Below are 26,727 nucleotides of genomic sequence, written 5' to 3' on the forward strand. Positions count from 1 at the left end.
TTTGGGGTTTAATTCCCTTTTTTTATTTCTCCCTTCCCACAACCAGTAAAAAAAAAAAAAAAAAAAAATACAATCAATGCAGTTAGAATGATCCAATTTTTTAAAAAAATAATCCGTGTGCAAAGAGGGCCACAGCCCTGCCCAGGCTTAACTTACATATTTACAGGGTGTGTGGCATGGGTGCGGCTAGAGGCACATTTGAAGGGCGGTATTACAAAATATACAAAGATGCTTTCTTTATATTTCATAGTAGAACCCGGCCTCATTTCCAAATGAGAGCACTATAAAACACAAATCACACTCCTATTTACCATATAACTTATGAAAAATGCTGTACAGATGTGCGGCTATAAATATAGAGTATAAATGGCTCTGTTGGGGAATTGGTATCTACACGGGGTTAAGGGTCAGCAGAGGGCTCAGTTTGGTACCCCAACCTGCTAAGATGAAGGATAAGCCAGGATGGGGGAGAGCAGGGCCTTGGAGTGCGGCTGCACTGAACCCCCTCCCGACCCCCCCAAACTTAGTTGAAGCCCCCTCCCTCTCCGGGGCAGATGGATTGTTCAGGGTGCGGGAGCAGTGGAGGGAGGAGGTGCAAATACTACAGGCGGCTGGAGAAGGCACAGAGAAGGTATCTGAGGCAAGAAGGAGCACAGCCCTTGGACCCGCGGCCACACACGGACCCCTCCTGCTACCTGGTGACCACCGTCCTATGGGCCATTCGGTCATGCCCTGGGTTCTGCCCTTGGAGGAAAGTTTGGGTCTCCGCAGGCATGGAGAGAAGGGCAGGAAATCCTATGGGAATGTGCGAGAATGTTTGGAAAGGGTTTCTGGCTTGGCTGGATGAATGGAAGCTGCCCATCAAAAAAGCCAACCCGGACATTGATCTTGCAGAGTGAGAAGGCGGAGACAAGGTACAATTACTCCATGCTCACATCTTTCCTGGGGTTCAAAGTGGCAGTAGTGAAGGGGACCCACAGGGGCTGCTTATCTTATTCTAAAAGACCCAAAAAGGATGATTTTATCTGACCAAGAGAGCAGCTCTGGGCTCTAGACACAGCGGTCCACTGGCTTCTAAAGTAGCCAAATGAAGAAGAGCCCTCGGCCCCTTCAGCAGATAAACCATCTCCCCCTCCCACTGCTCCCCATGCCCAGCTCTCACCCTTCATGGGCCCTGCTCGGGAACAGGACCACTCGCTTCTCTGATAAAACAGACCCTGCAGGTGAGCCGAAGTGCCCTCTGAACCTCTCTTGGTAGCTCAGATGTGGCTCCCGCCCTGAAAACTTGGGCACAGCAGGGACGCTTTCATGAGCCACACCTGCCGGGGTGGGGACACCGAACACAGGTTTGGGGAGATCTGGGAAGAGGGCAAGGCCCACCCCAGTGGTCCTCACCAAGTCTCCAAACAATCACACTCTTTCTCCGGAATGGGTCTGGTCTGGGGGCAAGGACTGTGCTCTTGGAGGAAGCAAGTCTTTGGGAAAAGTTGCTTGAGCTCTAGACCCCTAACACATTCACTTAATGTGGGCATCTTAGAGAACCTTCCATAAATCCATCCCCTTGGGGCATCTCTCTGGAAGATGATTGGGGTCCAGCAAATGGGTCCTGTGGAGCAACCCCACTGTGGCAGGGGTGGGCGGCGGGATCACCTGTAGCCACGGTGTCTCATGCTCTCTCAGGGTCCCTGTGCCCACTCCTGCCACAGGAAAGCTGGAGCCCAGGCTGAGCTGACGCCATGGTGCAGGCCCAGGGCGATGGGTGAGCGGTTGACCCTTTCTCAGGAGGGAAGGATCTCTACCAGGCAGAGGTGGGATTCGGGGCCCTGTTCCCTCCCGCCGCGAGGTGGGGGGCGCCCTACAAGGCTGTGCTGCCTGACATGACCTTGGAGTCCGGGTCATCCACTGGAGGCTGAGGGGACCCGTCCGGGGCCTCCACGCTCAGGGCCACGTTGTCAAAGGCCTCGGGGCCCTTGCCGGGCGCTGCCCCCTCGTCGTCATCTTGGCTGCGGCAGCACCCACTGCAGCGGCAGCACGGGGGACAGCCGCACAGCAGGCAGCAGGTGCGGCAGCACAGGCGGCAGCACAGGCAGCAGCGGTTCTGGCAGCAGCCGGCCAGCAGGGAGATGAGGTCGTCCCAGGGCTTGAGGGAGCGCAGCCACAGGGGCAGGAAGCCCCAGTCCCGCAGCTTCCGGGGCAGGATGCGAGGGCAGCGGGACTGCAGGACGCCCAGCAGCCCCAGCAGCAGGACCACGGCGACCACGGGCGCACCCACGCCCACCAGCACCGGCCAGCCGGCCAGCGACAGGCCAAACACGGCCATTGGGGTCAGGAAGAAAACAAAGACGAGGTAGAAGACGGCGAACCAGCGGTATTCGGCCGAGAGCATGCCCAGGCCCTTGGCCAGGCGGATGGGCAGGCGGGTGAACGGGATGGGGTACCACAGCAGGATGCCCGAGATGTTGAAGAAGAAATGGCACAGCGCGATCTGAAATGCAAGGGGGGTGGGGGTGAGCGGGTCTGGTGCCTGGTGAGGCCGGGGTGACGGCAGGGGCGTCACAAGGCCTCTGGGGCAGCGCCAAGGGCCCGCTGAGCCTTCCCAGGGACTTGCTGTGTGTGCGTGGGTGCAGGTGTGTGCAGACGAGTGCAGGTGTGTGCGGGTGGGTGGACGCCGATGGAGGTGATCAGATGAACCACAGCCCAGGCCCCCCAGAATCCTCTAGGAGTTTGAAATTCACAATGATCAATCTCAAAACCCCAGAAACCTAGGGCTTGACCCAGCTGGTGGGGCCCAAGAAGAGGCTTGCTAGGTAGCTGGGGGTCCCCATGGCCCCATCCGAGGGAGGCCAGGGAGAGGGCTGCACTTGGTACAGATAATGGCAGCAGCAGCTGATCTTAGTGCCCACTAGGCTGAGGCAGCTGTTGGAAGCACATGCAACGAGTACCTCAATCCTCCAAAAAGTACCCTCAGAGCTGCCAGACCATCATTATCCTCGTTTGACTTTGGTGGTCGAGCCAACTGAGGAAGAGGTGAGGCTCCTTCCCTGCACATGCAGGAGATGGCGGAGGTGGGATTCCAACCCCAGCAGCCTTGGCTCCAGAGGCCACACACTTTGCCACTTCCTTGGGCCCACCAGGTGCCAGGCATCACACTACGGGCTTTGGACCAGCCTGTCTGGTCGCCAGCCACTGGCCACATGTGGCAACTGAGTGCTGGAGGTGTGGCTGGCCTCAAGCGTGCTGCAAGCGCACGATGCACACCAGATTTCAAAGACTTCGTCCAAAAAAAAAAGGTGAGACATCTCGCCAATTTTTAAATCAATTACACGTTCAAATGATAGTGAGTTAGATCAAATACATTATTAAGATTGATCGTGTTTTACTTTTTGAAAACATGGCTAGGAAAGATTTCAAATGACGTGGGTGGCTCAAATTTCTATTCTACACTCGTATATCTATCAGAGAGCATGGCTTTAGGCTGAGTCTCATCAGATCCTTGGAATAATCCTAATGAGATAAGGCTCCTGGGTTGCAGAGAGAATAGATTCTCAAAGGTTAGGTTACCTAAGGTCACTCAGTGTGTAAACCCAGGACGGAGTTCAAATGCCAAAGATCTTCTTGCCCAAGTAACCTGGTTGATCCGGGTAGGGCAGGGGACCTGCCCTGAATCTAAATTCTTCTAAATTCTAAGCCCAGAGCACAAGTGACCTCCCAAAATCCAAACAGAGTTCCCCAAGTGGGGGGTGAGGAGATGGGAAGTGGTGTAGTGGCCACCCCCCACCTCTGTTTAAACAACCACCAGTGATGGTGGCCTCACAGTTTTGAAGATAGAGAAAAACTTGGCTCTTGTTCCAAACCCTTGGAACACGCAGCCTTTCCTAACCTGCAGGGAGCTCTTCAGAGTATTGCCTGGGCTGGCCAAGGCGGCCAGGATGGCGGTGGTGGTGGTGCCGATGTTGGAGCCCAGTGTGAGTGGATACGCTCTCTCGATGGTGATCACACCAATACCTGGCAGAAAAATACAAAAACTATAGTACCAGCCCCAAGGGGTGATGGGAGGTGGTGACACAACTAGACAGGGTAGCCAGAGAGAAACTCACCGATCAGTGGGGTCATAGCGGATGTGAACACGGAGCTGCTCTGCACAACGAAGGTCATGCCTGCCCCCACAAGGATGGCCAGGTAGCCAGTCACCCAGGCAAAGGGAAAGGGAAAATCTAGGAGACAGAAAGGAAAGGAGATCTGTCACAGGCCTTCTAAGGAAGGCCTAGGCCTGGGTTGGAGGCCTAGCTGGCCCCTCCAGAGGACCGGGGTGGGGGGGGTGCGGTATGGGCTGGGCTAGAGGGTCAGGTTGTATAGAAGCCTCCCCACCCCACACAATAGTCATAAATCACAAATTGGATTTTTAGAATCCTTTCACCTTGCATGTTCAGATGGTGGAACCACGGACCAATACACGCATTCACTGAATTCGGAAGTAGAGATGCTGAACACATGTCGCGGACTGAACATCTCCTCCCAATTCCCATGTTGAAATGCTAACCCCATGTGATTGTATTAGGAAGCAGAGCCTTTGCGAGGTAATTGGTTCATGAGGGTGGAGTCCTCCTGACTGGCCTAGTGCCCTTACAGGAGAGAGACCTACTCATTCCATGTGAGGACACAGCAAGGAGGCGGCCATCTGTACATCAGCAAGTGGGACCTCAGAGCCTGACCGTGCTGGCACCCCAATGCCAGACTTCCCAGCCCCCAGGACTGTGACAAGTGTTGCCAGCCTCTGATAATTTGTTATAGAATCAGAACTAGGACACCACCCAAATAAGCACCTTCCTCCCACGGAGCACTCACGGTGCTCTCCCAATGCCGTAGATCCTCCACCTTTCTGAAGGGGCACGGAAGCAAAGGGCAGCAGCTTGGAAGTCCTACACGCTGAGTTCTCGGCAACACCCACACGGGATCAGGCCCTGCACACCCAGCAGGTGCCCACAGTCACCCAGCCCAGCCACATGACAACCTTGGGGACAGCCCTCAGAGGTAGATATTCCTGGCCCTGTTTCACAGAGGTTTCATGGGGAGGCAACATCCTTGGCTTGGCCAGGATGCCATAAGCATCAGGGGCTTCTCCCGGCCACTGGGGTTGTGTTGGCTGCCTCAAGATGGTGATGGGTTATCTAGAACCATGTTTTCTTCCCAAGAGTGGAAGGGAAGTGGGGAGCAGAGAGGGCGTCTGTTACCCTTTCTCTAAGGGATTCTGACAGACCCGAAAGACCTGGGCATGGGGAAACCTGCCAGGAAGGAAGGAAGGCCTATCTCATAGATCTCTGGATATGAGCTGGCTCTTTCTCAGGACCTTTCAGATGTGATAGACACTGGTGCCCAGGCTCCACCCAAGACACAAAGGAAGATCTCAAGGGCAAAGGGCATCTTCAGCTTATCAGATCCAAGAGAGAAACTCCACACGGAGGCCATTGCTAGATGAAAATCTGAAAGGAACCTCCCCCCCGGCAGGGTGGCCCCAGTGATGCCATGCCCTAGAAAGCCCAGAATTGGGGTGAGGGTGTGCCTACCTGTGTTGATTGTCTTCTTGATGACCACAGCTACTTGTCCCCGGAGCACGGAGCCTAGGAGCTTGACGATTGTGATAAGGCAGCCACAGAGGACCAGCAGGGAGGCCAACAGCAGGATGATGCCAACCGCAAGGTCCGGAAGGGTGGAATTCGCAAAGATGTGCTGGCCTGAAAGGACCAGGGAAAGCCTTGTTAGGAGGCCAGTGGGGCTCTGAGGCCACAGATTGTTCTTCATTCCCCAGCATCATCCTTCTGCTTTACAGTAACAGAATCTGGGTTGTTGGCTCAACATATGGTACCCCAGAACAAAGACCACACTTCCCGGCCTCCTTTGCAGCTGACTGTAACCCTGAGGCCATGTTCTGGCCAATGGGACCTCAGGAGGCTAGAACATGAAGTAAAATCCTTCCAGTTGCAGAGCTGGTCGGGGCCTTTCTTCTACCTCTATGTCTCATGGTGTGTTTTACTCCTGAGAGCGACTGATACATCCAAGAGCTTGAAGAGCGGAAGTGGGGTAGGATGGGGAAGTCAGTAAGAGCTATTGCCAGTTGTAAGCCCCCTTATTTTTTTTAGAAGTCCTGTGTGGCCCTAGGATTCTAGGGTTTGACTGATGGGTGTATAGCATCTAGAACACGGGAGGTGATAAACTCATTGATGCTGTGAGGTAAGCCACACTTGGAATCTCTACTGCTCAGAATTAATGTGGGCGGCGTGGAGAGGATGAAGGGAAGCGGAGACACACACACAGTTAGAAGAGTTAAGGATGTCTGGACCCATGATTCCCAGGGCAACAGTCCAGCTTCTTAAAGAATCGGAGCATCATGTAGGCTCACTGCCTTGTTCAGTGCTGTGGCTCCAGGGCTTGGAAGGGGGCCTCCCGTACAGCAGGGACTCATGACTTCGGGCTGAATGTATTTGTTCTGTTCCGTGTGGGCCCTACATCTCCAACAGGTCTGGTTGGCATCTCCCTAGAGCCCAAGGGATACACCAAAGCAGACAGAGGGAGCCCTCTGGAATCTGCAGATGAGCTCTAGTGCAGTATGGACCTGCCAGAGGGGCTGGGATTCAAATCCTGGTTCCACCCCTCCTGGTGGGACCCCAGACCTGGCTCGAAACCTTAGTTCCTGCTGCTGTGAAAGTGCACAGTTCATTACTTGGTATGATGTTGGTGCTCAGTGAATCCCCGTGCCCTTCTTTTCTTCACTTACTGCTTTTCACACTGGCCTCGGGGGGCCCCATTGCCCTCCTAACAAGGGCTTTCTGCGGTCTTTTCGGGCCAGCACATCTTTGTGATAAAGCACAACATCAGCACCCCCTCACCCCCACCCCGACAGCCCATCCCAGTGGCTGGTGCTCTGCTGAGCTCCACTCACACTTGGCAATGTTCTCCGTATAGGTCACGTTCTTGAGGGTCCAGGTGTAGTTACCGTCCGACCAACAGAGACTAGGGGAGGTGCAGTTCTCAGGCGAAGGAACGGTGACATTCATTTGAGTCTGGAGGACAAACATCGACACATGGTATAGAGAGTCCACCATCTCCCTGTTGGTGGGGACTGCAGGCAGTGTGGCCAGCAGGAAGGAGACACACGTCAATGCATGTGTCTCTAAAATATGATGCACTGTTGCGACAGGTCCCTCCATTCATGGGAACACAGGGAGCCAAAGATAAGCCAAGAGACATGAAAATATCAAGCCAGGAATAACATGTTTTCCAAGGTGTGGGTGGGGCAAGAGGGAGTCTGTCCTACTGCATTATCTGTCCATCAAGCATTCAAAGACTTGCTTCCCTAAGGATTCCCAGGGCCAATTTTTACTTCCTCTGACCTCTTATCTGCCCACATTGAATTCAAGGTTTTGCTGAACCCACAGATCCAAGAGTCTGCCCACCCAGCCACATCCTTAGAAACTTACCACGTTGGTAAAAGTCTTGCACCAAATCTTGATCAGACTCTTGTTTTTGGCTGCTTCATCATTCATTGCAATTCCATTGATGACTTTCTTATCCAGCTGAGGAAGACAGACAGGAGAGGGTCAGCAGGTCTCAGCACTGATACGAGACAGACACATAGGAGGCTCTATGGAAGGGGCTCCAACAACATAAGCCCAGTGAGTTCTGACTTGCTCCGTCTATGCTCCCAGGATGGAGCACCGCACCCAGACGTTAGCAGGTGCTTGAGAAATAAGGGAATGGCTGTAGAAACAGCGGGCTGGTAGCTGGGAAGCACACAGTAGATGGTCATCAGGTGACAGCAAAGCCCAGATGGTAAGGGCGATAAAGGGCAAGGTCTAAACTGACCCACTTTTCAAGACAACAGCCACAAAACCTTTTAAGATTTATTTCAATAATAGTTCAATCAGCCTGGGGAGCAGGGGAGTATGAGCAGGATAATCCTTTATCAGTGAGCCCATGGGTGCCGAGGTCAGTAGGGGGAATAAAGTGGCCCCAAGCATCCAGAGTCCTGAGTCTTGAGAAGCACTTGCCACCCCCCACTCCGCTCCCACCCCAATAAAGATGACATGCAAAGTCAAGGAAACGAAGAAGGCTGGTTACTCTTCAAGGGCAGGTGCCCTTGAAGTCTTGGCTCCTCTGGCCTTTCTCAGAGGCAACCAGAGAGCAAGTAGTGTTTATAGACCCTCATCCTTGTCCACCATCTCTCTCCAGTTGGGAGGAGTGGGAGGGGGCAGGGGGGCAGTTAGTTCCTTCCTTCCCTCTTTGAAGGGAGCCAGGCTACCTGGACTATGAGCTTTGTGAAGGGATCGGTGATAACTTTCAGAAGGGCGGGGGCATCTTCTCCGTTCTTGAAGTTGAAGGTCTCCACCACCAGGTTGGTGAGGATCTCCAGGTAATGGGTGGCCACCTCCAGGGGCAAGAGCACCAACACAGACAGCCAGTTGAAGAAGTCATGGACAGTAGCTCCAGCGAAAGCCCTATAAGAACCCCAGCCGGAGCCAACATTGAGATGAGTCGGCAAGCGAGTGGGCCCCGGTCCGGGCAGGTCGTTGATGGCACCGTCTGCCAGCAAGTCACCTCTCTACATCCACATCTACATGCTCACAGCAATGCCCAAGTGGCTGGTACCAATATCCCCATCTGGCTGGCTGACGAGGAAACTGAGGGCCAACAAGCATAGGGGAAAAAGAAGACCCCTGCCTGGGTGCTGGGGCCAGAACCCTGTCTCCCACCGCCCAGCAGAGCCTTTCCCACCCAGCCAGACAGCATTCAGTTCTCTGCTGGGACAGAGGGAAGCAGGCAGGTTGTGGCTGCAGTAATGGGCTCAGGGACCACTGTTTGGAGGTGCTGCCTCAGGACCACTTCCAAATCACGCACTTGGAAGACCACCTTCCTTGGTGGTATCCAAAGCCCTCAACTCTTTTAACTTCAAGATCTTGAGACTCTAATGAAACCTTTGAACAGCCTGCACAGAAAACAAGGCCGATATGCACCGCAGTTTCTGAGAAGGGCTGCAGGTTCCCCTGAATTCCATTCTATCTCCAGACTAAGAAACTTGAGACTTTTTTCCTCAATGAAAAAGTTTTCCTTTAAGAAAGATCTCCAGGGTTCCTGGGTGGCTCGGTCGGTGAAGCATCTGCCTTTGGCTCAGGTCATGATCCCGGGATCCTGGGATCAAGTCCCGTGTCGGGCTCCCTGCTTAGCGGGGAACCTGCTTCTCCCTCTGCCTCTGCCTCTAGCACCACCACCCTGGCTCCAGCTCTTTCAAATATAAAAATCTTTAAAAAAGACATATCTTCATGTCAAAAAAATACCCAAAACCAAAGGGGACATGGACAGAAGCTAATAAACCTGCGGGGGGAAATGCTTTAACTTCACTAGGAGTAAAAGATTTATTTACGATTTACTTGTAAGTACAAATCTTTACCTATCGCATCAGCTTATAAATTTAAAAGTGACTTATTCTTCCTAGAGCAGGTGATTTAAGACATCTTCATAAGCTGATGGCAAGTGATGTAAATATTTCTTAGTAGTTCGGCAAAATGTTTTAAGAGCCTTATAGGTGTCGGAATATAATCATTACTTTTCGAGAAACCGAAGGAAGTATTTCCAAACCTCCAGGAAAGAATAATGCACGTCTCCAAAGATGTTACTGAAAGCAATCTATTTAAATAATCCAAACGAGGGGTGGCCTAGTTCGATTACACGCCTGTGTGCAGGCGCTTTCACAGCTCACGCTTCTAGTTGGCGAGTTTATATTTCAGATGTAGCAGTGAAAAGAGCCCTCAATCTGGAAGAAAACCTAGGCTGAGTCCCAACCGTGCCCCTTAGTGAAGCTATTGAACCTCTCTATGCTTCTATACTGATGAAACGGGGCACAGAAAAGTCTATTCAGCTTCTTGAGAAGATCAAATCATTAGCCACCCCCCTGGACGATGTGTATCGCTCCTGCGACCCTCGGGACATTTCATCAGGGACCCAAGAAGGTTAGCGGTGTCTGAGCAGGAATGAGCAGCCCTGAGGACCTGGGCCACCCGCCGGGTAACCAACAGAAGAGGGATGACATCTGTGGACCGCCCGGCCAGCTCTCTGCCCGACCCGTGGGTGACTGCGCGACGCAGACAAATTGCCTCTGTTTTTATGAACTTCCGCTGTTTTTATGAACTTCCGGCAAAAGCCCACCAGTTAGAAGACAGGTCGAGAATGTGCCTCATTCTCACTTTAACCCTTTGGAAGGAAAAGGTTCCCTTGGCCTGTTTCAACCTGCCCCGTTTTCAGATCTCCAGCATCCACGTAAACCACATGTTGCCTTTTATTGGCCTGCGAGTGAAGAACAAAGCGAAGGTGGCAGGGGTTGAGCTCACCCAAAGAGGAAGCTTGAGGAGGTTATAATTATTTCTGACTAAGCGGGATAGTAAATCCTATCCTAACTGGCCTCGTTTTAACTACAACAGCCACGCAGGAGGCAGGCTGCTAGCTAGGGCTTGCACTTAGGGAGCTCTGATTGTGTGCCAGGTACCTGGCTAAGCACTTCCCTGTCGGTGAATTGGGTTTAGTCCTTTGGGCAACAGTGGTGACGGCCAAGTATCCTGGCTACGCAGACTGGGGAGCTGGGTGGCATCGACTGGCAGGTATGCCACCCCGACCCCGAGCTGTACTCGCTCCCCCCCGCCCCCCATGGCTACTGCTGAGAGCTCCAGGAACCACCAGCATGTTGCCACTGGTAGTCCAAGGTAGTTAGGGCCACCGGGCCTGCACCCATGAGCCTCGTGCCGGCGAAGGCCAGTCTGAGCCTCCTACCTTCTGAACTCATTGCGGTCTCCCGCCTGCATGAGCGCCACGATGGTGTTGGTGATTGACGTCCCGATGTTGGCACCCATGATGATGGGGATGGCGGCTCGCACAGTCAGCACTGGGGGTGGCAAAGAGAAAGCGAGTGACTTAGCAAGTTCAGGAAGGGGGCCTGGCCACGCTCCCAACGGGGGCCCAAGGGGGGCCGACCTCAGCCAAGCTGCTAATTGCCAAAGCAGAGTTTCCTAACCATTTTGGGGTGGGCACCCGGCTAGGAATCTGATGCCAGCGAGGACAGCTCCTCACAGAGATAGGCACGTGTACCAAAAATAACTTCCAGCACATAATTTCAGGGAATCCGCAGACTCCATGACGAAGCCCTTCTGTGGACCCCAGGTTACGAGCGCGTCTCTAGATTTCTGTCCTCCCTGTGGCGGGTGCAAGGCCGGCTTATGGGAGAACAGGAACCAATGTTTAAGGACTTGTCTGTTTATTATGGCAAATTTACTTTCCTAACACAATGTTCTAACACATGAAAGTTGTTTTTGGTTTTTAAAGATTTTACTTATTTTGGAAACTGCCTGAGTGGGTTGGGGTGGGAGGTGGGGGACAGCAGAGGGAGAGAGACAAGCTGAACTCAGGACATGGGGCTCAAAGCCACAACCCCGATCACGACCTGAGCCGAAATCAAGGGTCAGATACTTTAATATCGACTGAGCCACCCAAGTGCCCCGAAAGTAAAATTATTTTGAAAAATACCTTTTTCTAAGTTAGCCCAGAAAAGTTCTGGCTAATTTTGCTTAAAAAAAAAAAAAAAAAAAAACTGGTTTGGGCAGAAAATGAACCTGTTCAAATTGCCGCCCCCTCAGAACATCTGCCCCAACTTAGCCAGAGCAAACTATCAGCAGGTTCAAGTTTGGAACATCAGCTTCCCGAGCTCCGTTGTCCCAAAGCCCATGTGTGATGTGATTACACGTCTTTATTCTTATCACCGAGCAGTGACGGGAATGTTTCTCGTCTACACGGCCCACTACGGCAGCCACTGGCCACATGTGACTACCGGTCCCCTAAGATACACTTAGGGCAACCCAGCAACCGATTTTTATATTTTAAATTAAAATAAATTAAGGTTAAATAAAATTAAGTAGCCCTATGTGGCCAGTGGCTGCTGGACAGGACAACACCGTTCCAGAGAATTCACAGCTGAGCCCTCAAGCCTCGAGGTCTAGATTCAGACTCCACCACAGGGATGGACACAGGAGCCTGCCCGGGGTAAAAGCAGAACCAGGGGCACACAGATAGGAAGATGCTGGTGGCGAGCCTGGACACAGTCGGAGTCAGTCCCAGGCTCCCCAGCTGGCCAGGGAAATGCCCGGAATGTGTCGGGGCCCACAGGGGCCTGGACTCACGTGAGGAGGCCACCATGCTGACGATGATGCTCGACGAGGTGCTGGAGCTCTGCACCAGGACCGTCACCAGCACTCCAATCACCAGCCCCGCCACCGGGTTGGACATGATCGAGTTGTTGCTAAAGAACTGTCCGGCCACCTTTCCTGGAAAAAAAAGAAAGAAAGAAAGTTGGGTGGGCATGGGACACATCATAATGTCTAGCCGTGGCCAGCTGGCGAGGGGACAGTGAGGCCAGCCTCCAGCCCAGCTGGTACCTATGGCCACCCCCCTCTGCTGTCCTGGTATCATGTCTCCACCTCTGTGACCTAGGTCCCTATGGTCCCCCACCACCGTTTGTCCCTCTCGGCCCTTCACTCTGCAGCCTCCCATACTTCCTCCACTCCTTCTGGCCCCGAGTCCTTCCTCCAGCCTCCTTGACCACCAGCCTGGCCTCAACTCTACTTGGCCCAGACGGGGTCAGCGAGTCCCCTGAGACCCTATTTCCTGTCTCTGGATATATTGCCCATTCAGATTTACCCCCAGGAATGGATATTCCCATTCTTCTCTCTTTCCACCTCACCCAATGCCCATTGTCCAGCCTCAGCCTGGCCCCACACGCCCGAGACCGTCAATCCATTCCCCAACCCATTCACTGAAGACTGAGGCCCAGATGGTAGAGGCCACTAGTCAGGGGCTCAGAGTGAAAGCGCCTGCTGGGGGGACCAGGAGTGGCACCTAGAAAGTCAGTCTGCCCCTCACCCACCCCTACAAATGCCGCCCACCCCCCAATAATCCCAGGTCACAGAGTTCAAGAAATTTCTATACTGGGGGGGAGGGGGCAGGTAGAGAAATCCATGGTCTTTCATGTCACTGGGATCTGAGTTTGGATCCCCTACGCCAGCTCCAGGCTGGACAGCATGACCACTTTTAGCCTCAGATGCTCCCCGTAGTGGGGAAGGGCTCTGGGAAGGAATGTGTAGGACCCCAGGAGGCTTTCAAAGCGCTGGCTATTGATGTCACCTGTCAGAGGAACACAGGTGACCTAGCAGGTGCTGGTCTCACCTCTGGGAACCCCCCTCCCCCCCACCACACTGCATAGCCACGCTCAGTCCTGGGAGATGGTTAGACAACCGCTAAGGATACAGATCCACCAGCGCTGGGACCCTTGTCCTTCTCCAGCAAAGGCCCAGTCCCGATTTCCAGTTGCTGGAGCCTAGGAGCACTCCTGTCCATTCCTCTCTTTAGGTGGGAGGGCTCAAGACAGTAGGGATCCCTAAGTCCAGCTGTCAAACAGCTTCTTGTCCAGAGTCTGGGGACAGACACAGGAGGCCGGCTGCCTGGAACTGGCTCTAGCCCTGGCTGCCGGCCATGGCCCCTTTACAGACCTCAGTTTTCTCTTCTATAAAATGGGGGCATGGCTCCCCAAGACATGAGGTGACTTCCTGTCCTAAAACAGGCCAAGAGGCTAGACCTGGAGGGGGCCGGCTGAGTTGTGACCATCTGAACCAAATACCACGAAAAATACCCCCACCCCAGATCTTTGTCCCTCTCCTCCGTACCTCCAACCAGCTGGAAGGCACTGCTGAGGACATCCAAGGAGCACACGAAGAAGTAGAGAAAACCCAGAAGCAAAATAAATTTCGCAATGCCTTGGAAGACACAGAGAATCTTCCCTTTGGTGTCTCTCTCTGGAGTAGGGGGAAAGGTACAGAAGGCTGTTAGTGCCTGAAACCCAGAAATGAGCCCAGAGCTCCCCACTCCCGCAGCCCCCTCACCCAGGTGGCCGTAAGCTCTTATGTATGGCAAGGCCCGGGATGCATCCATGACTGCAGTTTTCAAAGCGATTCCCGCTATAGTCCATTTAGTTGAAGCCTGTGGCCAAGTGTCTCTGAAGGATTGGCTCTGGGGAGGGGGGGTTCGGGGGGGGTCTGGGCTACTGACAGGCAAACCAGACTCCAGGCTCAGCGGAACCAGTGTTGCTGAGTGAGGCAGTTAAGGGCACTTGGCACCTGCTAAGTGTGGGGTCAGAGATAATGGCTCTGCCGAGCACTTTCTGAACAGCACAGAATACTTTCTAGAATGTGGCCGCGAGGTAGCCATCAGAGCCTCCGTTTGGGGAGGGCCCGGGCGCTCGCTTATCCTGGAATGCTGTGTCCCTGGATGCTATTTTCTCTGCTCACTTTGACAGTGGTTCTCACCTCCTCCCTCTCAGCAGACAGACTCTACGCCCTGCGCCCAGAAAAGAAATGCAGCATTTGCTTGCAGGCCAGCCCTTCTGGCTGTATAGTCTATCCTCTGGAAGCCTTCCCCGATGCCCACACTTAGGTGAGGAGACACCCCCCTGCCCCCCTCCCATCCAGGAGCTCTGGGAGCAGCAGCCTTATCTGCTCATGCTGCATCCGGAGCACTGCTCCTGGGACCCGGTTGGCACACACGTACGGGTGTCGTGCCTGGTCTGGCTATTACCCTAATGCTGGCACATGCACTGGATGAATGAGAACAAAAGAGCCCCCAGTTCTCACACTGGGCTTGGACTCCAGGATTCCAGGACCCTGCCGGGAGGTCCCCCCAGCCAGGGACCGGCGTGCAGGGCATCAGAGCAACAAAAGAGGAGGACAGCACAAAGGAGACAGTATCGAGGACACAGCGAGCCCAATCCGTCCTGCCACTCTTACCTGACCACTTGATCCCTGTGTCCCGAAGCTCGGGCAGGTCCCAGGGGTCTTCCACCCCCGTGGGCTCCTCTATCAGTGCCACAGTGGAATAGGATGGCAGAAGTTCGATCTTGGTCACTGGGGTCCCGGTGTCACCTACCCAAACAAGGCCATGATGGGATAAGGGTCAAGCCCGGGTCTCTCGGGGTGCCCCCCAGGAGCCAGGCTGGGGCAGGATGGGCAGCACTTACTCTTGGCGGTCTCCTTGCCATTCACGGGGGTGGTGGACTGCAGACCACTGGACCCCTCCGTGTACTTATCGGGGTTGGGCTGGGCATTTTCCAGCTCAGGCCAAGGAGCCATGGTCTGTGGAGGGAAAAGAGCTTAAAGAAGGATCCCCTCAAAGGAGGCACACTGGGTGCTCTGACAGGAAGAAGAGCACCCAGTGGTTGCAGAGATTCGGGAGAGACGAAGGGTGTTGTGCTTCTGTACCTTGCGAGCGTGGGCTCCGAAGCCCCAGACTTCCACGTCTGGGTCTCCCTCAACTGCTGGCCACGGCAGTCACTACATCAAGCCACGTCTTACAGTATTTTCCCATTCTAGCCTCCAGTCAGCTGAACTCCCTTTAGTTTCTCTGACTCCCTTCTCAGCCTCCTCCTTTCATCAGAAAGGGGACGCGAACCCATCCATCTCCATCAGCTCACGGGGAGCCAAAGTCCTCCGGTCTGCCGAAGGGTGCCCCACCTGCTCTTTATGTCTAGACCCCAGATCTGCGCCCAGCCTCATCCAGGGGACTGACCGTAGGTGCAGATGTTCACCTACGTTCCACCTGCCACCGTGTCTTCGTGAGCAGCGTGACACATAGGAGCTGGTTCGAATCCCAGTGGTGCCACTTATCAGTGGGCGTGTGTTGAGGCACGTCCTTTTATAGCTCTGAGCTTAAGGCATAAATGTCTCCCGATCTATAAAATGTGGCTAGTTCTGCATACTTTGCAGGGCCACGAGATCAACGGTGATACCTAGAAAGTGCCTGGCATGAAGCAGGCAACTATTTCTCTGCCATGCTGCCTGGATTAACGACCTTTTGTCAGAATCGCATTCCTTCTAACCTTTGAGAGAGGCTTCCTCATAACCCATTTTCTCAGCAAAGCCTTTCTTGCTTACACGGAGAGGAAGTGTGGCTCCTGACACACTTGGAATTCCACTCCTTGTGGTTCCTTGTCCTATGACACACGTTAGACAGTGCAGTACAAAGGACTAGCACAAACAATTCACAGAAGAGGAAGAACCAGTGGCTGAAATACTACAAAACAAGAATGGGGCCTCAGTAACAAGCCAAGCCCTGCAAATCAGAACGGGGAGCTTTGGCCATCAAATCAGCCGAAAAAAATTATTTCTTAAGTATAATACGCTGTGCTGGAGAAGATGCAGTGAGATGAGCACGGCTGGAGAAGCACTGGCTACGTATCTAAAGTGTTTTACGATCCATCTCTGACCTTGTCATTTCATTTCTAGGAATTAAGACTCTAGGAATATTTTCTCCCAGAAAACCCAAAGTACATCTCCACCCTGTTCTGATCGCTTCTTTGAAGAGACCTTCCCAGAATCTGGGTCTATCTGACTGGCCTATTTTTCTTAAATAGATCTACTTCCTGCCTACCAAAATGTAAGCTCTACAAACAAACAAATAAAAAAAAGAAAAAGGCTTGGTCCTGTTCACCACTACATCCTAAGGGTCTGCAGCTCCGCCTGGCCCACTGGCAATGCCCAATAAATGGGGGTTGACTGAAAGAATGGGATGCAGATCGAAAAGACGTCTGCCACACTGTCAAAGAGATGGAAAGTGAAAATAAGGAAATCGTTGTCCTAACCAGGATAATGCATGCGGTGTAATAACATTAAAAAGGTTATAAAGAATCAGGAGGAAAAAGAAAGACCCAGGAAAATGCTTTAGCTAAACTGTGAATGGAATTACTTTTTTGTTCTACTCACAGCATGTTCTTATAGGATCTGGAAACGTTCTACGGGATTCAGAGAGGGTGACCGGCCTGGGGGTGACTTATTTTTCTTCTGTATGAAATTTCCAAGTTCTTTTAAGAATGTCGCCCAACCCCAGACCCACGAAGCAAGGTGGTCCAGGGACACGCGTGTTGTCACTGTTCTTCGTACGGGTAAAGCCAGGACTTAAGCTGATTCTGTGTGTCCCCATCCTGAAGGGGTTTCATCAATTTCTTTAGCTTAAGGAATCCCAACCTTCCCCACGACCTGCAGGACATGACACATTCTGCTGCAGAATGTCCTGCAGTCACTGGCTTCCATGAAAGCACACACCAGGCCTTTCATTTCAACTTAGCAAGCACCCGACACAGGGCCTGCCACACAACAGCCCTCACGTGCCTCCTGGGTAGGGTGCTGGGACCTCCTGGCCAGCGACAGCCAGAACTGACTAAGCCGGGCTGCGCTCAGCCTCGCAGCCACCCATTCAAGGGAATCATGCTCCCATTATACAGATGAAGAAACTGAGGCACAAGGAGGCTACGTAACTTGCCCAAGGCCCCAAGGTGCAGAGCTCTGAAGCCGGGTCAGTTTGAATCCAGAGCCTTTCCTGGCAGCCCCCCCTAGGGCTGGGTGTTGGCTGCATGCGGCGTGGTTGGCTTCTAGGAGCAGGGCCGCTGCTAATGCCTGGCTTCTGGAGAGGCTGTGCCTTTCCCAGATTGGACTCCTCCCTTAGGCTCAATGAAAGGCCTTCTTAGAGCTGACAAAGGTGGGGCAAACCTGCTGCTCAAGGCCTGCTGGGCCCAGGGGGCCCCTTCCTGGGGTGTGCTGGGAGGCAGCTCCAAGGCCGAGGCCCAGGCAGGGGAGGTGGGGTGGAGCTGGGTGGTTAGGGAGGAGATCAAGGCTGGCCTGAGAGCTCTAAGCTCAGCTCAAGGCCACTATGCTGGTGCGATAAGAAAAGACGGGCCCAGCCCACGTGGTTTGGGGAGCGTAGCTGCAGGGTCTACCTCTGACTCTCCCAACGCAGGGATCCTTAGCCACAGGGTTCTGGGGAAAGAAAGAACCTTGGAGCTCTTAACGTCAGGCAGGCTGGGTCCTTTACATAGCACAGGGGTTCAGAACCACACTCCAGCTCTGCTCCAGATGCACTGTGGCCTCAGCAAGCCACTCGACTGCTCTGTGCCTCAGTTTCCCCCGAGGTAGACTGGTGTTTATAACAGTCTATGACCCACTGGGTTATCAGGCAGCTGAAATGAGTCGATGTCTGTGCAAAGTGCTTGGAACAGTAGCCGGTGCCATCAACTGGTGTGGGTTCCTCCTCTTAGCAACCCTGGGAGGGTTAGTGCCCTTCCCATTTTACAGATGAGAACACCGGGGCACCTGGCCCGAGGCCACAGCGCGACCCGAGGAGTCGGACTCGGAGTCTGTGCTTGCCTGGCAGCCGCAGGACTGGACTGCTCCTGGGAGGGATGAGTCAGCCACACCGTCGCCAGAAGTGCAGTGTATCTGATGAAAGACCCAGTGCCAGGCAAATGGGAAGATGTGGCCACGGTCCGGTGACAGAAGTCAGCGTCCCGCTTCTGCATACAGAGCCCAGGGAGGAAGCCGGGGATCCGTGGACTCGGTCTGGAAGCACCTGCCAGCCCGGTACAAAAGCATCCCCTGGCCCAACCTCACCTCCTGCCTTGGCCACCTGCCACCCGCCGCTTCAGCAGCCTGCGCTTGCACCTCACCCCGACTCAGATGTAGCTCACTTCCCGTCACCCCAACCCCGCTCCCCTCCTTGGAGCTTTGCTGTTTGCCCTCCCTGCTGTCACAGTCGCAGGACTGCGAGGTCGTCTCCCATCTCCGAGGGCACAGCCCCCCACCCGGCCAGCACCAGGACCTGCGGACTCCAGCCGGGAGCACTGGCTGCGGGAGCCACCTCCCCAGGCTGGGCCCCAGCACCTCCTGCCTCAGCCAGCGCGGCAGCCTGTTTAACTGGTTTGGGCTCCAGTCTCTCACCCGGTGTGGTTGCGTGGACTCCCCATTTCTTCACTGCCCACTGCTCCCTAAATGATCACCCTCCTCAGGCCACACTGGCCTCCACCCTCTGCTCTTGCCTGGGGAGCACTGCGCTCCCGAAGGCCCTCCCTCATCTCCCTCCCCAAGGCCTCCCTCCGCCCCGACCTGGGGTCCACAGGCCTCTCTGATCATTGCTGTGCTCCAGGCGGGCTGGCGTGCCCGTGTGACTCCCAGGACTCCCCGCCACACACAGAGCCATTGCTTTCCAATAACAACTGCCACTTGGGGAGCACCAGCCAGGTACGGGGCAGCACCCCGGGGCCTCGACACACATTGTCTCCTGCGATCTCTGTGCAGGAAAGGGGTCGGGCTCATCCCCACTTGCAAACGGGAAGAAGCCGGAGCACAAAGAGACAGAACCACTTGTCCCAAGTCACCCAGCAGGGGAGTGACCGGCGCTCTCAGCACAGCTCAACCTGTCAAGTGAGGTTGGGACCCGGATTCACAATCTCCTCAGCCACGACACAGAGTTATTTTCCCGGAGCTGATTTCACTCCTCTAACTGGGGAGTGGGAGGCCAAGCAGCATGACTGGGTCATGGTTGGCACCGGAGGCATGAGATGTGCACAGAGCATGTTCTCAGCCTCGGTGCTGGTGACATTTGGGGCCACATGAGGCTCTGCTGTGCGAGGTGTCCTGTACACCACAGGATACGCAGCCTCCCTCCCGGTCTCTACTCCCACCCTTCGTCTTGACAACCAAAAAGGTCTCCGCACCTGGGCAAAGGTCCGCTGGAGGCTGAGAACTGCTGCTCTACAGGTGAGGGGACCAGCCTTTAGATCCCGACTGGCTGGTGTCAAGTCTCAGCAATGCCAGCTGCTGTGTGACTTTGGGCTAGTTCCCTTGCTTCTCTGTTTCCCCGTCTGTCAAATTGGGATGACATTACTGACAACGTCATTATGATTAAGCGTGTTATGTAGTAGAAGCCCTCAGAATAGTGTTTGACACGTCGCAGCCCTTCTATGGTCCTCAGCTACCACACTAAAACGAGTAAGGACACAATACGGTACGAGTGCGAGCGAGAGTTCCACGAATTCAAAATTTAAAGGACAGGACACAAAAAATTGCCTTGAGCTTGCAAGGGCCTGCTCTGACCTACTCACAGACCTGCAACAGGCGCCCACATCCTGGGCTTATTCTGCTCCTGCGGGTTGTTTAAAGGGGAAATTTGAAAATTGTGACCTGACACTTCTTTTATAATCTTAATCCACTCAATAATTGTTCTCTTTTGCACATCTCTACAGCCCTCTTAACTGGAATCTACGTTTGAGGGCAAGAGCCATACGTGGCGCTTTTTCTCCGGGTGCTGAGCAGACCACGCATCGCCGGGCCCCTTGCATTGGTGGATGGAGGAGTCCACATACAGGGGCCTTGCTGAACGGATGAACCGGGTCCCTGACCAGGAAACAAAGCAAGCCTGAATTTTACTAGTGAGTGGGTGTCCCTGGTCACCAGAAACAAGCTGGGGTGGACAAGATCTGTTGGAAGGAGCAATTGCATCCAGAAACCGTACCCTAAATATCACAGCAGGCCCACTGGGGGGACTCTTAGCAGGTAGGTGCAAGAAGGATGATTATTTAGGCTTTCAGGGGCACCTGGGGGGCTCAGTCGGTCAAACTTTGCCTTCAGGGGATCCCTGGGTGGCTCAGCGGTTAAGCACCTGCCTTCGGCCCAGGGCATGATCCTAGGGTCCCAGGATTGAGTCCTACATCAGGCTCCCTGGCCTGGAGCCTGCTTTTCCCTCTCTCTCTCTCTCTCTCTCATAAATAAATAAAATCTTAAAAAAAAAAAGTCTGCCTTCAGCTCAGGTCATGATCTCAAGGTCCTGGGATCAAGTCCCAAATCGGGCTCCCCGCTCAGCCAGGAACCTGCTTCTCCCTCTTTCTCTCCCCGGCTCATGCTCTTTCTCTATCTCTCTCTGTCTCAAAATCTTTTAAAAATAAATAGGTCATGAGGTCATGTTTTCTGGATTTGACTGACTAGAATACTCTTCTGGAGTGAACAGTCTAGCAAATGCAGAAACAGACACGTCCACGGGCCCAATGTCCAAGGAGTTCAGAACATCGCAAGCAGTGGAACAAGCGGACACCCGCTGGACTTGGGCAGGGAGGCACGGGGCATCACGGCAGGGGAGCCACACACCAAAGCGTCTTGAATGCTAATTTGCTCTGCGTGGGGCCTGTGCTGGCTTCATCCCCGCCACCCCCCCCCCCCCCCCCCCGCCCCAGGCCCTCATTCTCCCACTGGTCAGTGCCACCAAAAAAGCAAAATCAAATTTCTACTGAACGTCTCCATGCCTCCTTCCTGGAACTCCGCTCTTCCCTCTTCTGAGTCCAACCATCTGCCCAAGCCCATTCCCTCTTTACCAACACTTCCCTGATGAAGCGATTATTTCCCTTCACGCAATACTTCCTTTTCTGGTTCATCCACGGACTCCAGCATCATCTGGTGGGGGTTCACCGTGCTAGACTGTGGCAAGTAAGAAAAGGAGGTGCAGGCCCATGCTCCTAAACCCTGCCCCCTGGAGGCGCAGGCAGCCAGGAGAGCCATCTGACCAAGCCCAGGGCACCCGGCACCTGCCGGCCACTCCCCTCCTGGCCCTCTCCACCCCCATGCTGCTGGCTGCTCCTTCCAGGACCTGGGAGGTGAGGAAATGTACGACACCTGGCACCCCATCACTGTCCTCAGCGGTGTGGGTACACAGGCCCCACTCATCTGGCCTTCCCAAGCAGCAGAGCCCCAGCTCTTGTGCAGGCTGACCCTACGGATCTGGAGTCGAGAGAGGACCCGGCGGGAACTCCCCACCATCGGCCGTGAGGCGGCTGCTCAGGGGCTCCCCCTCTGCGCCTCTGGGGTTGCCAGGTCTGCTGATGGGACAGCGCCTGGCACACAGCCCCGAGAGAGAACCACACGGTGGGTGAGGACCGGCTCCCGAGTCCCACCACTGTGTGCGACCCTGAACTTCTCTGAGCCTCAGTTTCAGCATCTCAAAACGAGAACACCATCTCCCTCGCTGAGCTGGTGTAGGGCTGACTGATCAATGGGCATAGAGGACGCCCCGAGCAGAGTGCCTGGCAGTGTCAATACAGAGAACTTTCCAGAATGAACTGCATCACCAGCAATTGCATAGCCCACAAGCCACTGAGCCCTAGCCTATTAGCTCGTCACCTCCGTGCTCAGCACAGTGGACCTTCCGTAAATATCTGTCCAAAAAACGAACCCAAAGCACAAGAGAGGAAGGCGCTAACATTGCTTTGTGCTGGGGCCCGGAGGTGGGGAGGTGTCTTATGTGATCCGTGACCCCATTCAATGCTACAATAACCAAATTCTTTCCAGTTTACAAAGAGAGGCACAGAGAAATTAAAGTCCCGGAGCTACCTGCAGATGGATTCAGGATCTGAACCCAGGAATGCTGATTCCAATGCTGGGGCCCCATCCACGGCCCCCCGGCCAGGTGCTGAGAGGGAGGGAAGAGGAATCCTCTGGGCCCCCTCAAAGCAGCATGGCACCAGGGGGCCGCAGTCCAGGCTCCAGGGACTTGTGGGAGAGCGGGCAGGTCCCCTGCAGGGGTCCCTCCGCCGTACTCACTCCAACAGCTAGAAATGCCAGCCAAGAATGCTGTAGTGACAGGCTGCTGCTCCCACAAAGGCTTCTGGCACACCAGAGACCTGGATTCAGCAGAGGCCAAGCCTTTTAAAGACTCAGCTAAGCAGCAAAGGTGACACTGAACGAGCCAGACAGAGGCCCCAACCTGAAGCCAAGGCCGCTCTGCCAGTGGGCTGGCAGGCACTGGCCGGTCTGGAACCTGCTTCTCTAGGAAGGGGCTCTGGGCATCAGCAGGGCTCTCTGCAGCCTTCAAGTCCCTCCAAAGGCTTTCGCCCAAGGGTGTCCTCTGACCCAGCTACCCCGCCCCTTCCCCAGGGCACACTCTAGCACACTCTTGCTACCCAGAAAAAGCAGAGAAGGATAAAAATCATCCATTCTGGCTGTTTGGGTCTAATATCCACAAAGATGGGTTTCTTTTTTAATGCCTAGGCATGAGGTCGGTGACTGTGACCACACATCTGCTCCCCTGCCCCCTACCACTCGTCCGGACAACTGAGCTGGCTGTGAGAATAACCTTTTGGCCTGACTTCCTGCAACCGCATGTGTATCCTCTGCCAGGAGGAACTCTTGCAGGCCAAGGAGAGGAAACTTCTCGGCTCTTCTCAGACCTGGGTAGCAGGAAAATGTAGGGCACCTGGCAGTCACCCAGCCCCCACACTCTGCATTGTTTGAGCTTCTCCAACCAGGACCTGTCCTGGGGGGCCGCCTGTACTCAGAACAGCAGCTGCCATCTGAAGAAGTGAGAAGAGGAGGAGGCATGGGCAGTGCCCTGCAGAGAAACTGAGACAGGCACACATTCTCCTGCCAGGCAGTGGCCCCCACGGCACGGTACAGGGGGCGGGGGGTGACCTCTGTAGCCCTGGGATGCAGGACAGGGGCTGGCACACGGTAGCCACCCAAATGATCACGGGGTGTTTTTGTCTCGGGTCCTGCAAGGCCCAGGCACGAATTAACTCATTCAATCTCACACCCACTTTATTCCTATGAATTCACTTTTAGGTCTTTATCCTTTCACCCTGATTCTACCGAGAAGGAAACCGAGGCACAAAGAAATAAATCGCTTCCAGTGATACAGACACCACAGGAACCGCTCAGGCTCAGGTGGTCTGAGTCCAATGTTCCATACGCTCCCGAAATATTTTCCTACTTTGCAAGGATGACCGAGACTTCGACAATTCTCCAAGGGGGCAATGGGTACTTTTCGGCTTCCGTCAGCCATCACAAGGCAAAATAATCCCAAAGACACAGTAGTGGTGAAAGGGAGGGTGGGGGCTGCTGGGACAGGAGACAGAAGCCATCGGCCTGGGTTTTGCTTTGATGAATGGCTTTAGTTTAGACTTCTGACTATAAGCACGAAGGGGATTTTAAAAAGGCATTAACTCTATCTCTTTAAACCTGGGCTGTATTCCCAACCACACCCTCACGGTGCACTTTCAATTTACACTTAGGAAGTTTTAAGCGAAATCCTTTTTTCCTATGTCTATTATTTTGCACTGTTGGGGGTGGGGGTCAAAAGAGCTCATTATCAAAAACGCTTTAAACACTTGCAACCTGTCTGCAGCCCTCGGTGCACAGTGCAGTGGGGTGTCCTACTTCCCGATGATACTGTCATTCTGTCCCTATGGCGGAGGGAGGGGGAGAGACCGAGGGAGGGCAGGGAGGAAGGGGGCTGAAAACGGTATTAAGTTTATTCCAAATCACTGATCCCAATGAGCTGTTTTCTTCATTAAACTGAATCCTGACTATTTTTACGTCAGCTTTGTGCTTAGCCGCTATAATCCAGACGTCCGTCCTCCCACCACTGGGGACTTGTTTCAGTGAGATGGTTGAGTGATTTGGGGTGGATGTTGCAGGGGGAAATTTGTTAAACATCCAAACCTTGTACAAGCATGCTCTTCCCGCCACCAGTTCCCAAAGTTACAGAAATGGAGATCATTATCAGCTGGTTGGCTGGGACCGGCAAAGAGGTTCAAACACCCATAACGACCTCAAACAATGATTGCTCCTCCGAGGCACAACTTTTTTCGAGAATACCCAAGCCAGAACAACTTCAAGAACTCCAGCTCGGAGAGTGGAGGAGGAGGGAGGGTGGGGGAAGAAAGAGGAACAGGTCGAGGAAGCAAGCAGGGCTACTACGGAGATGCCTTGTGATTGGAAAACAGGGACGGAGAGAGGAGTCTAAGTGATGAAGTCCCCCAGCTGCCCCCAAGAAATCGACATGTTCCAGAAGGCTGCCACCTGCCTAAGGAAAATGAATGAGTCTAAGCCTCTACATCCGCGCCAGCTACCCATGGCAGGCGACCGCCTCCAGGAATCTGGAGCCTGAACTCACTCCCATTCCATGCGCCACCCTCTTTCCGGCCGGGAGATGCTGGGCGCCCCCCAACCTGACCTCACCTCTGCACACTACCTTGCAACCCACTGCCCCACAGTGCTCACCCGGTGGCAGTACCCTCTGGCTCTGAAAAACCCTAAAAAACCGTGGGCTCCGCTCTCCCCCAAGACGAGCTGAAAAGACCTGCCCTGCACGGGATTGCCGGGCCCAGCAAACTGGCCGGGGTGCCCTGCAGTCACTTGGAAGAAGCAACCCTGCAAACAAGCACGGTGGTGGCAGGCTGGTGGGAAGGGCACGGCTTGGGGCAGCCCCACCAACCTGGAATTCCCGGCGCAGGGAAGGCTGTGAGAGGGTTCCTTCTTCTCCCCTGCTCACAGAGATGGGGAAACTGAGGCTGGGGGGGGGGGGGGGACAGCAACCTGCTTTAGGTACACAGCTAGTGAATGACCAAAAGAGAGAGAAAGAGAGAAAGAGGGAAAGAGAAAGAGCCCCATCATCATCCTGATCCCTGGGCGCCCCCTTCCATTCCCCAACTTTCCCCTCCCCAGAACTCGAATTCCGAACCTCCCCCACCCCCAGGAGCATTTTAGAGCTGCCCACCGCGGCTGGTGAGCAACCTGAGCAGTCGCATCAGCGGTGTCATGGGACTTGCCACTGCAGGAGCACGGAGAAGAAGAAAAGAAGAAAAAAGAAAGAAATGTGGCCACTTAGGGCAGGCAGGGTTCTCCGTGCGCCCGCAGCCGGGCGGGGGGGGGGGGGGGGTCCCCGGGTGGCCGCAGGTGTCTGGGGGGGTCCCGGGGCGGCCGCAGGTGTCTGGGGGGGGGTCCCCGGGGCGCCCGCAGGTGTCTGGGGGGGGTCCCCGGGGCGCCCGCAGGTGTCTGGGGGGGCGCCCGCGTACTCACCGGCGCGGCCCGGCAGGCGAGGCCCGAAGCAGGCGCCGGCCGAGCCCCGCGGCCGCCCTATATATAGCGAAGGGGTTGCGCAAAGGCGGCGGCAGCACGCCCCCGGCATTCCAGGCCCGCCCGCCCGCCGCCGGCCGCCCGCCCGCTGCCTACCTGCGCTGCCTACCTGCGCGACCCGCCCGCCCCGCGCAGCGCCCCCGCCAGGCGCCCCGCGCCCGCACCGGCCCCGGCCCCGGCCCCGGCCCCTGCCCTCGCCCGCCCGACCCTGCAGGCGCCTCCCGCAGCTCCGGGGCGGACGGTCACACGCGTCGAGACGCAGATAAAAGCCAACTGGAAACTCGGAGGCAAATCCTTCCGAAACAAAGCCCGGATTGTTCGGCCTTATCAGTGTTTGCGGTGCTTTCTGCCCTGCCGCCGCCGCTCTGCGGTTGAGACACCTGGGGCTGGAGCCCTGGGCCGGCCGGGTCAGCCAGGCTCGGCTCCCACCTCTGGAGCACCCCTGCCGGCTGCTGCCCGCCCCCCCCCGTGTCCCTCATCGCACCCTCTGCACCCTCTTCTGCTCTGCGTACTCCCTGGGGCCCTCACACCTTTGCCCCCCCCCCCCCCAGCCGGGAGAGCACCTGCCCCCCACCACCACCACCGGGGAAGAGCCCATCCACAAGTATCCCACCAGCTGCCCCCACACCCATGTCCCTCATTGTACCATCTGCCCTGCATACTCCCTGGGCCCTCACACCTTTGCCCCCCCCCCCCCCCAGCCGGGAGAGCACCTGCCCCACCACCACCACCACCAGGGGAGAGCCCATCCACAGGTATCCCACCAGCTGCCCAGTTGGGTGCAGGTGGACATCCTGCAACACTCACACAAACTTCTTCAGGAGTGAGAGACAGTAGCTTCCTTTCTAGGCGAGGTTTCTGGAAGGGTTAGGGGGCATGGCATAGGATCCCTTGGATTTGCAAAAGCGGGGAGCAAACC

At 55.0% G+C, this 26,727-nt stretch overlaps 1 protein-coding gene across 5 annotated transcripts; it reads right to left on the reverse strand.

Moving 5' to 3' along the window:
• On the reverse strand, nucleotides 1-26,254 carry SLC34A2 (solute carrier family 34 member 2). Of its 5 annotated transcripts, none has more exons than XM_072737963.1 (14): nucleotides 26,016-26,254; nucleotides 19,625-19,771; nucleotides 15,101-15,215; nucleotides 14,871-15,005; nucleotides 13,755-13,883; nucleotides 12,216-12,359; nucleotides 10,816-10,927; nucleotides 8,297-8,492; nucleotides 7,476-7,571; nucleotides 6,938-7,058; nucleotides 5,565-5,732; nucleotides 4,098-4,214; nucleotides 3,881-4,005; nucleotides 1-2,485 (listed from the first exon to the last, which is right to left on the reverse strand). In XM_072737963.1, exons 3-14 carry the CDS (start codon nucleotides 15,210-15,212, stop codon nucleotides 1,856-1,858), a joined length of 2,085 nt encoding a protein of 694 aa, XP_072594064.1. In that variant the 5' UTR covers nucleotides 15,213-15,215; nucleotides 19,625-19,771; nucleotides 26,016-26,254; the 3' UTR covers nucleotides 1-1,855. The 5 variants fall into 5 exon arrangements, with proteins under 5 accessions (XP_072594064.1, XP_072594062.1, XP_072594063.1 ...); XM_072737961.1 differs by lacking the exon at nucleotides 26,016-26,254 and adding an exon at nucleotides 25,752-25,792; XM_072737962.1 differs by lacking the exon at nucleotides 26,016-26,254 and adding an exon at nucleotides 25,450-25,503.
• Nucleotides 26,255-26,727: the final 473 nt, after the last annotated feature.

Source organism: Vulpes vulpes, chromosome 14 (assembly GCF_048418805.1).
Source record: "Vulpes vulpes isolate BD-2025 chromosome 14, VulVul3, whole genome shotgun sequence".
NCBI lineage: Eukaryota > Metazoa > Chordata > Mammalia > Carnivora > Canidae > Vulpes > Vulpes vulpes.

Bases quoted from the DNA above. Each gene is read 5' to 3' on its own strand.
- SLC34A2 (XM_072737963.1), bottom strand. From the start codon at position 15,212: ATGGCTCCTTGGCCTGAGCTGGAAAATGCCCAGCCCAACCCCGATAAG. The intron at 8,493-10,815 runs GTAGGAGGCTCA...GGGTTCTTATAG, and splicing joins GACCGCAATGAGTTCAGAAG to GGCTTTCGCTGGAGCTACTG. The intron at 2,486-3,880 runs GTTAGGAAAGGC...CTTGCATTTCAG, and splicing joins CTCTGAAGAGCTCCCTGCAG to ATCGCGCTGTGCCATTTCTT.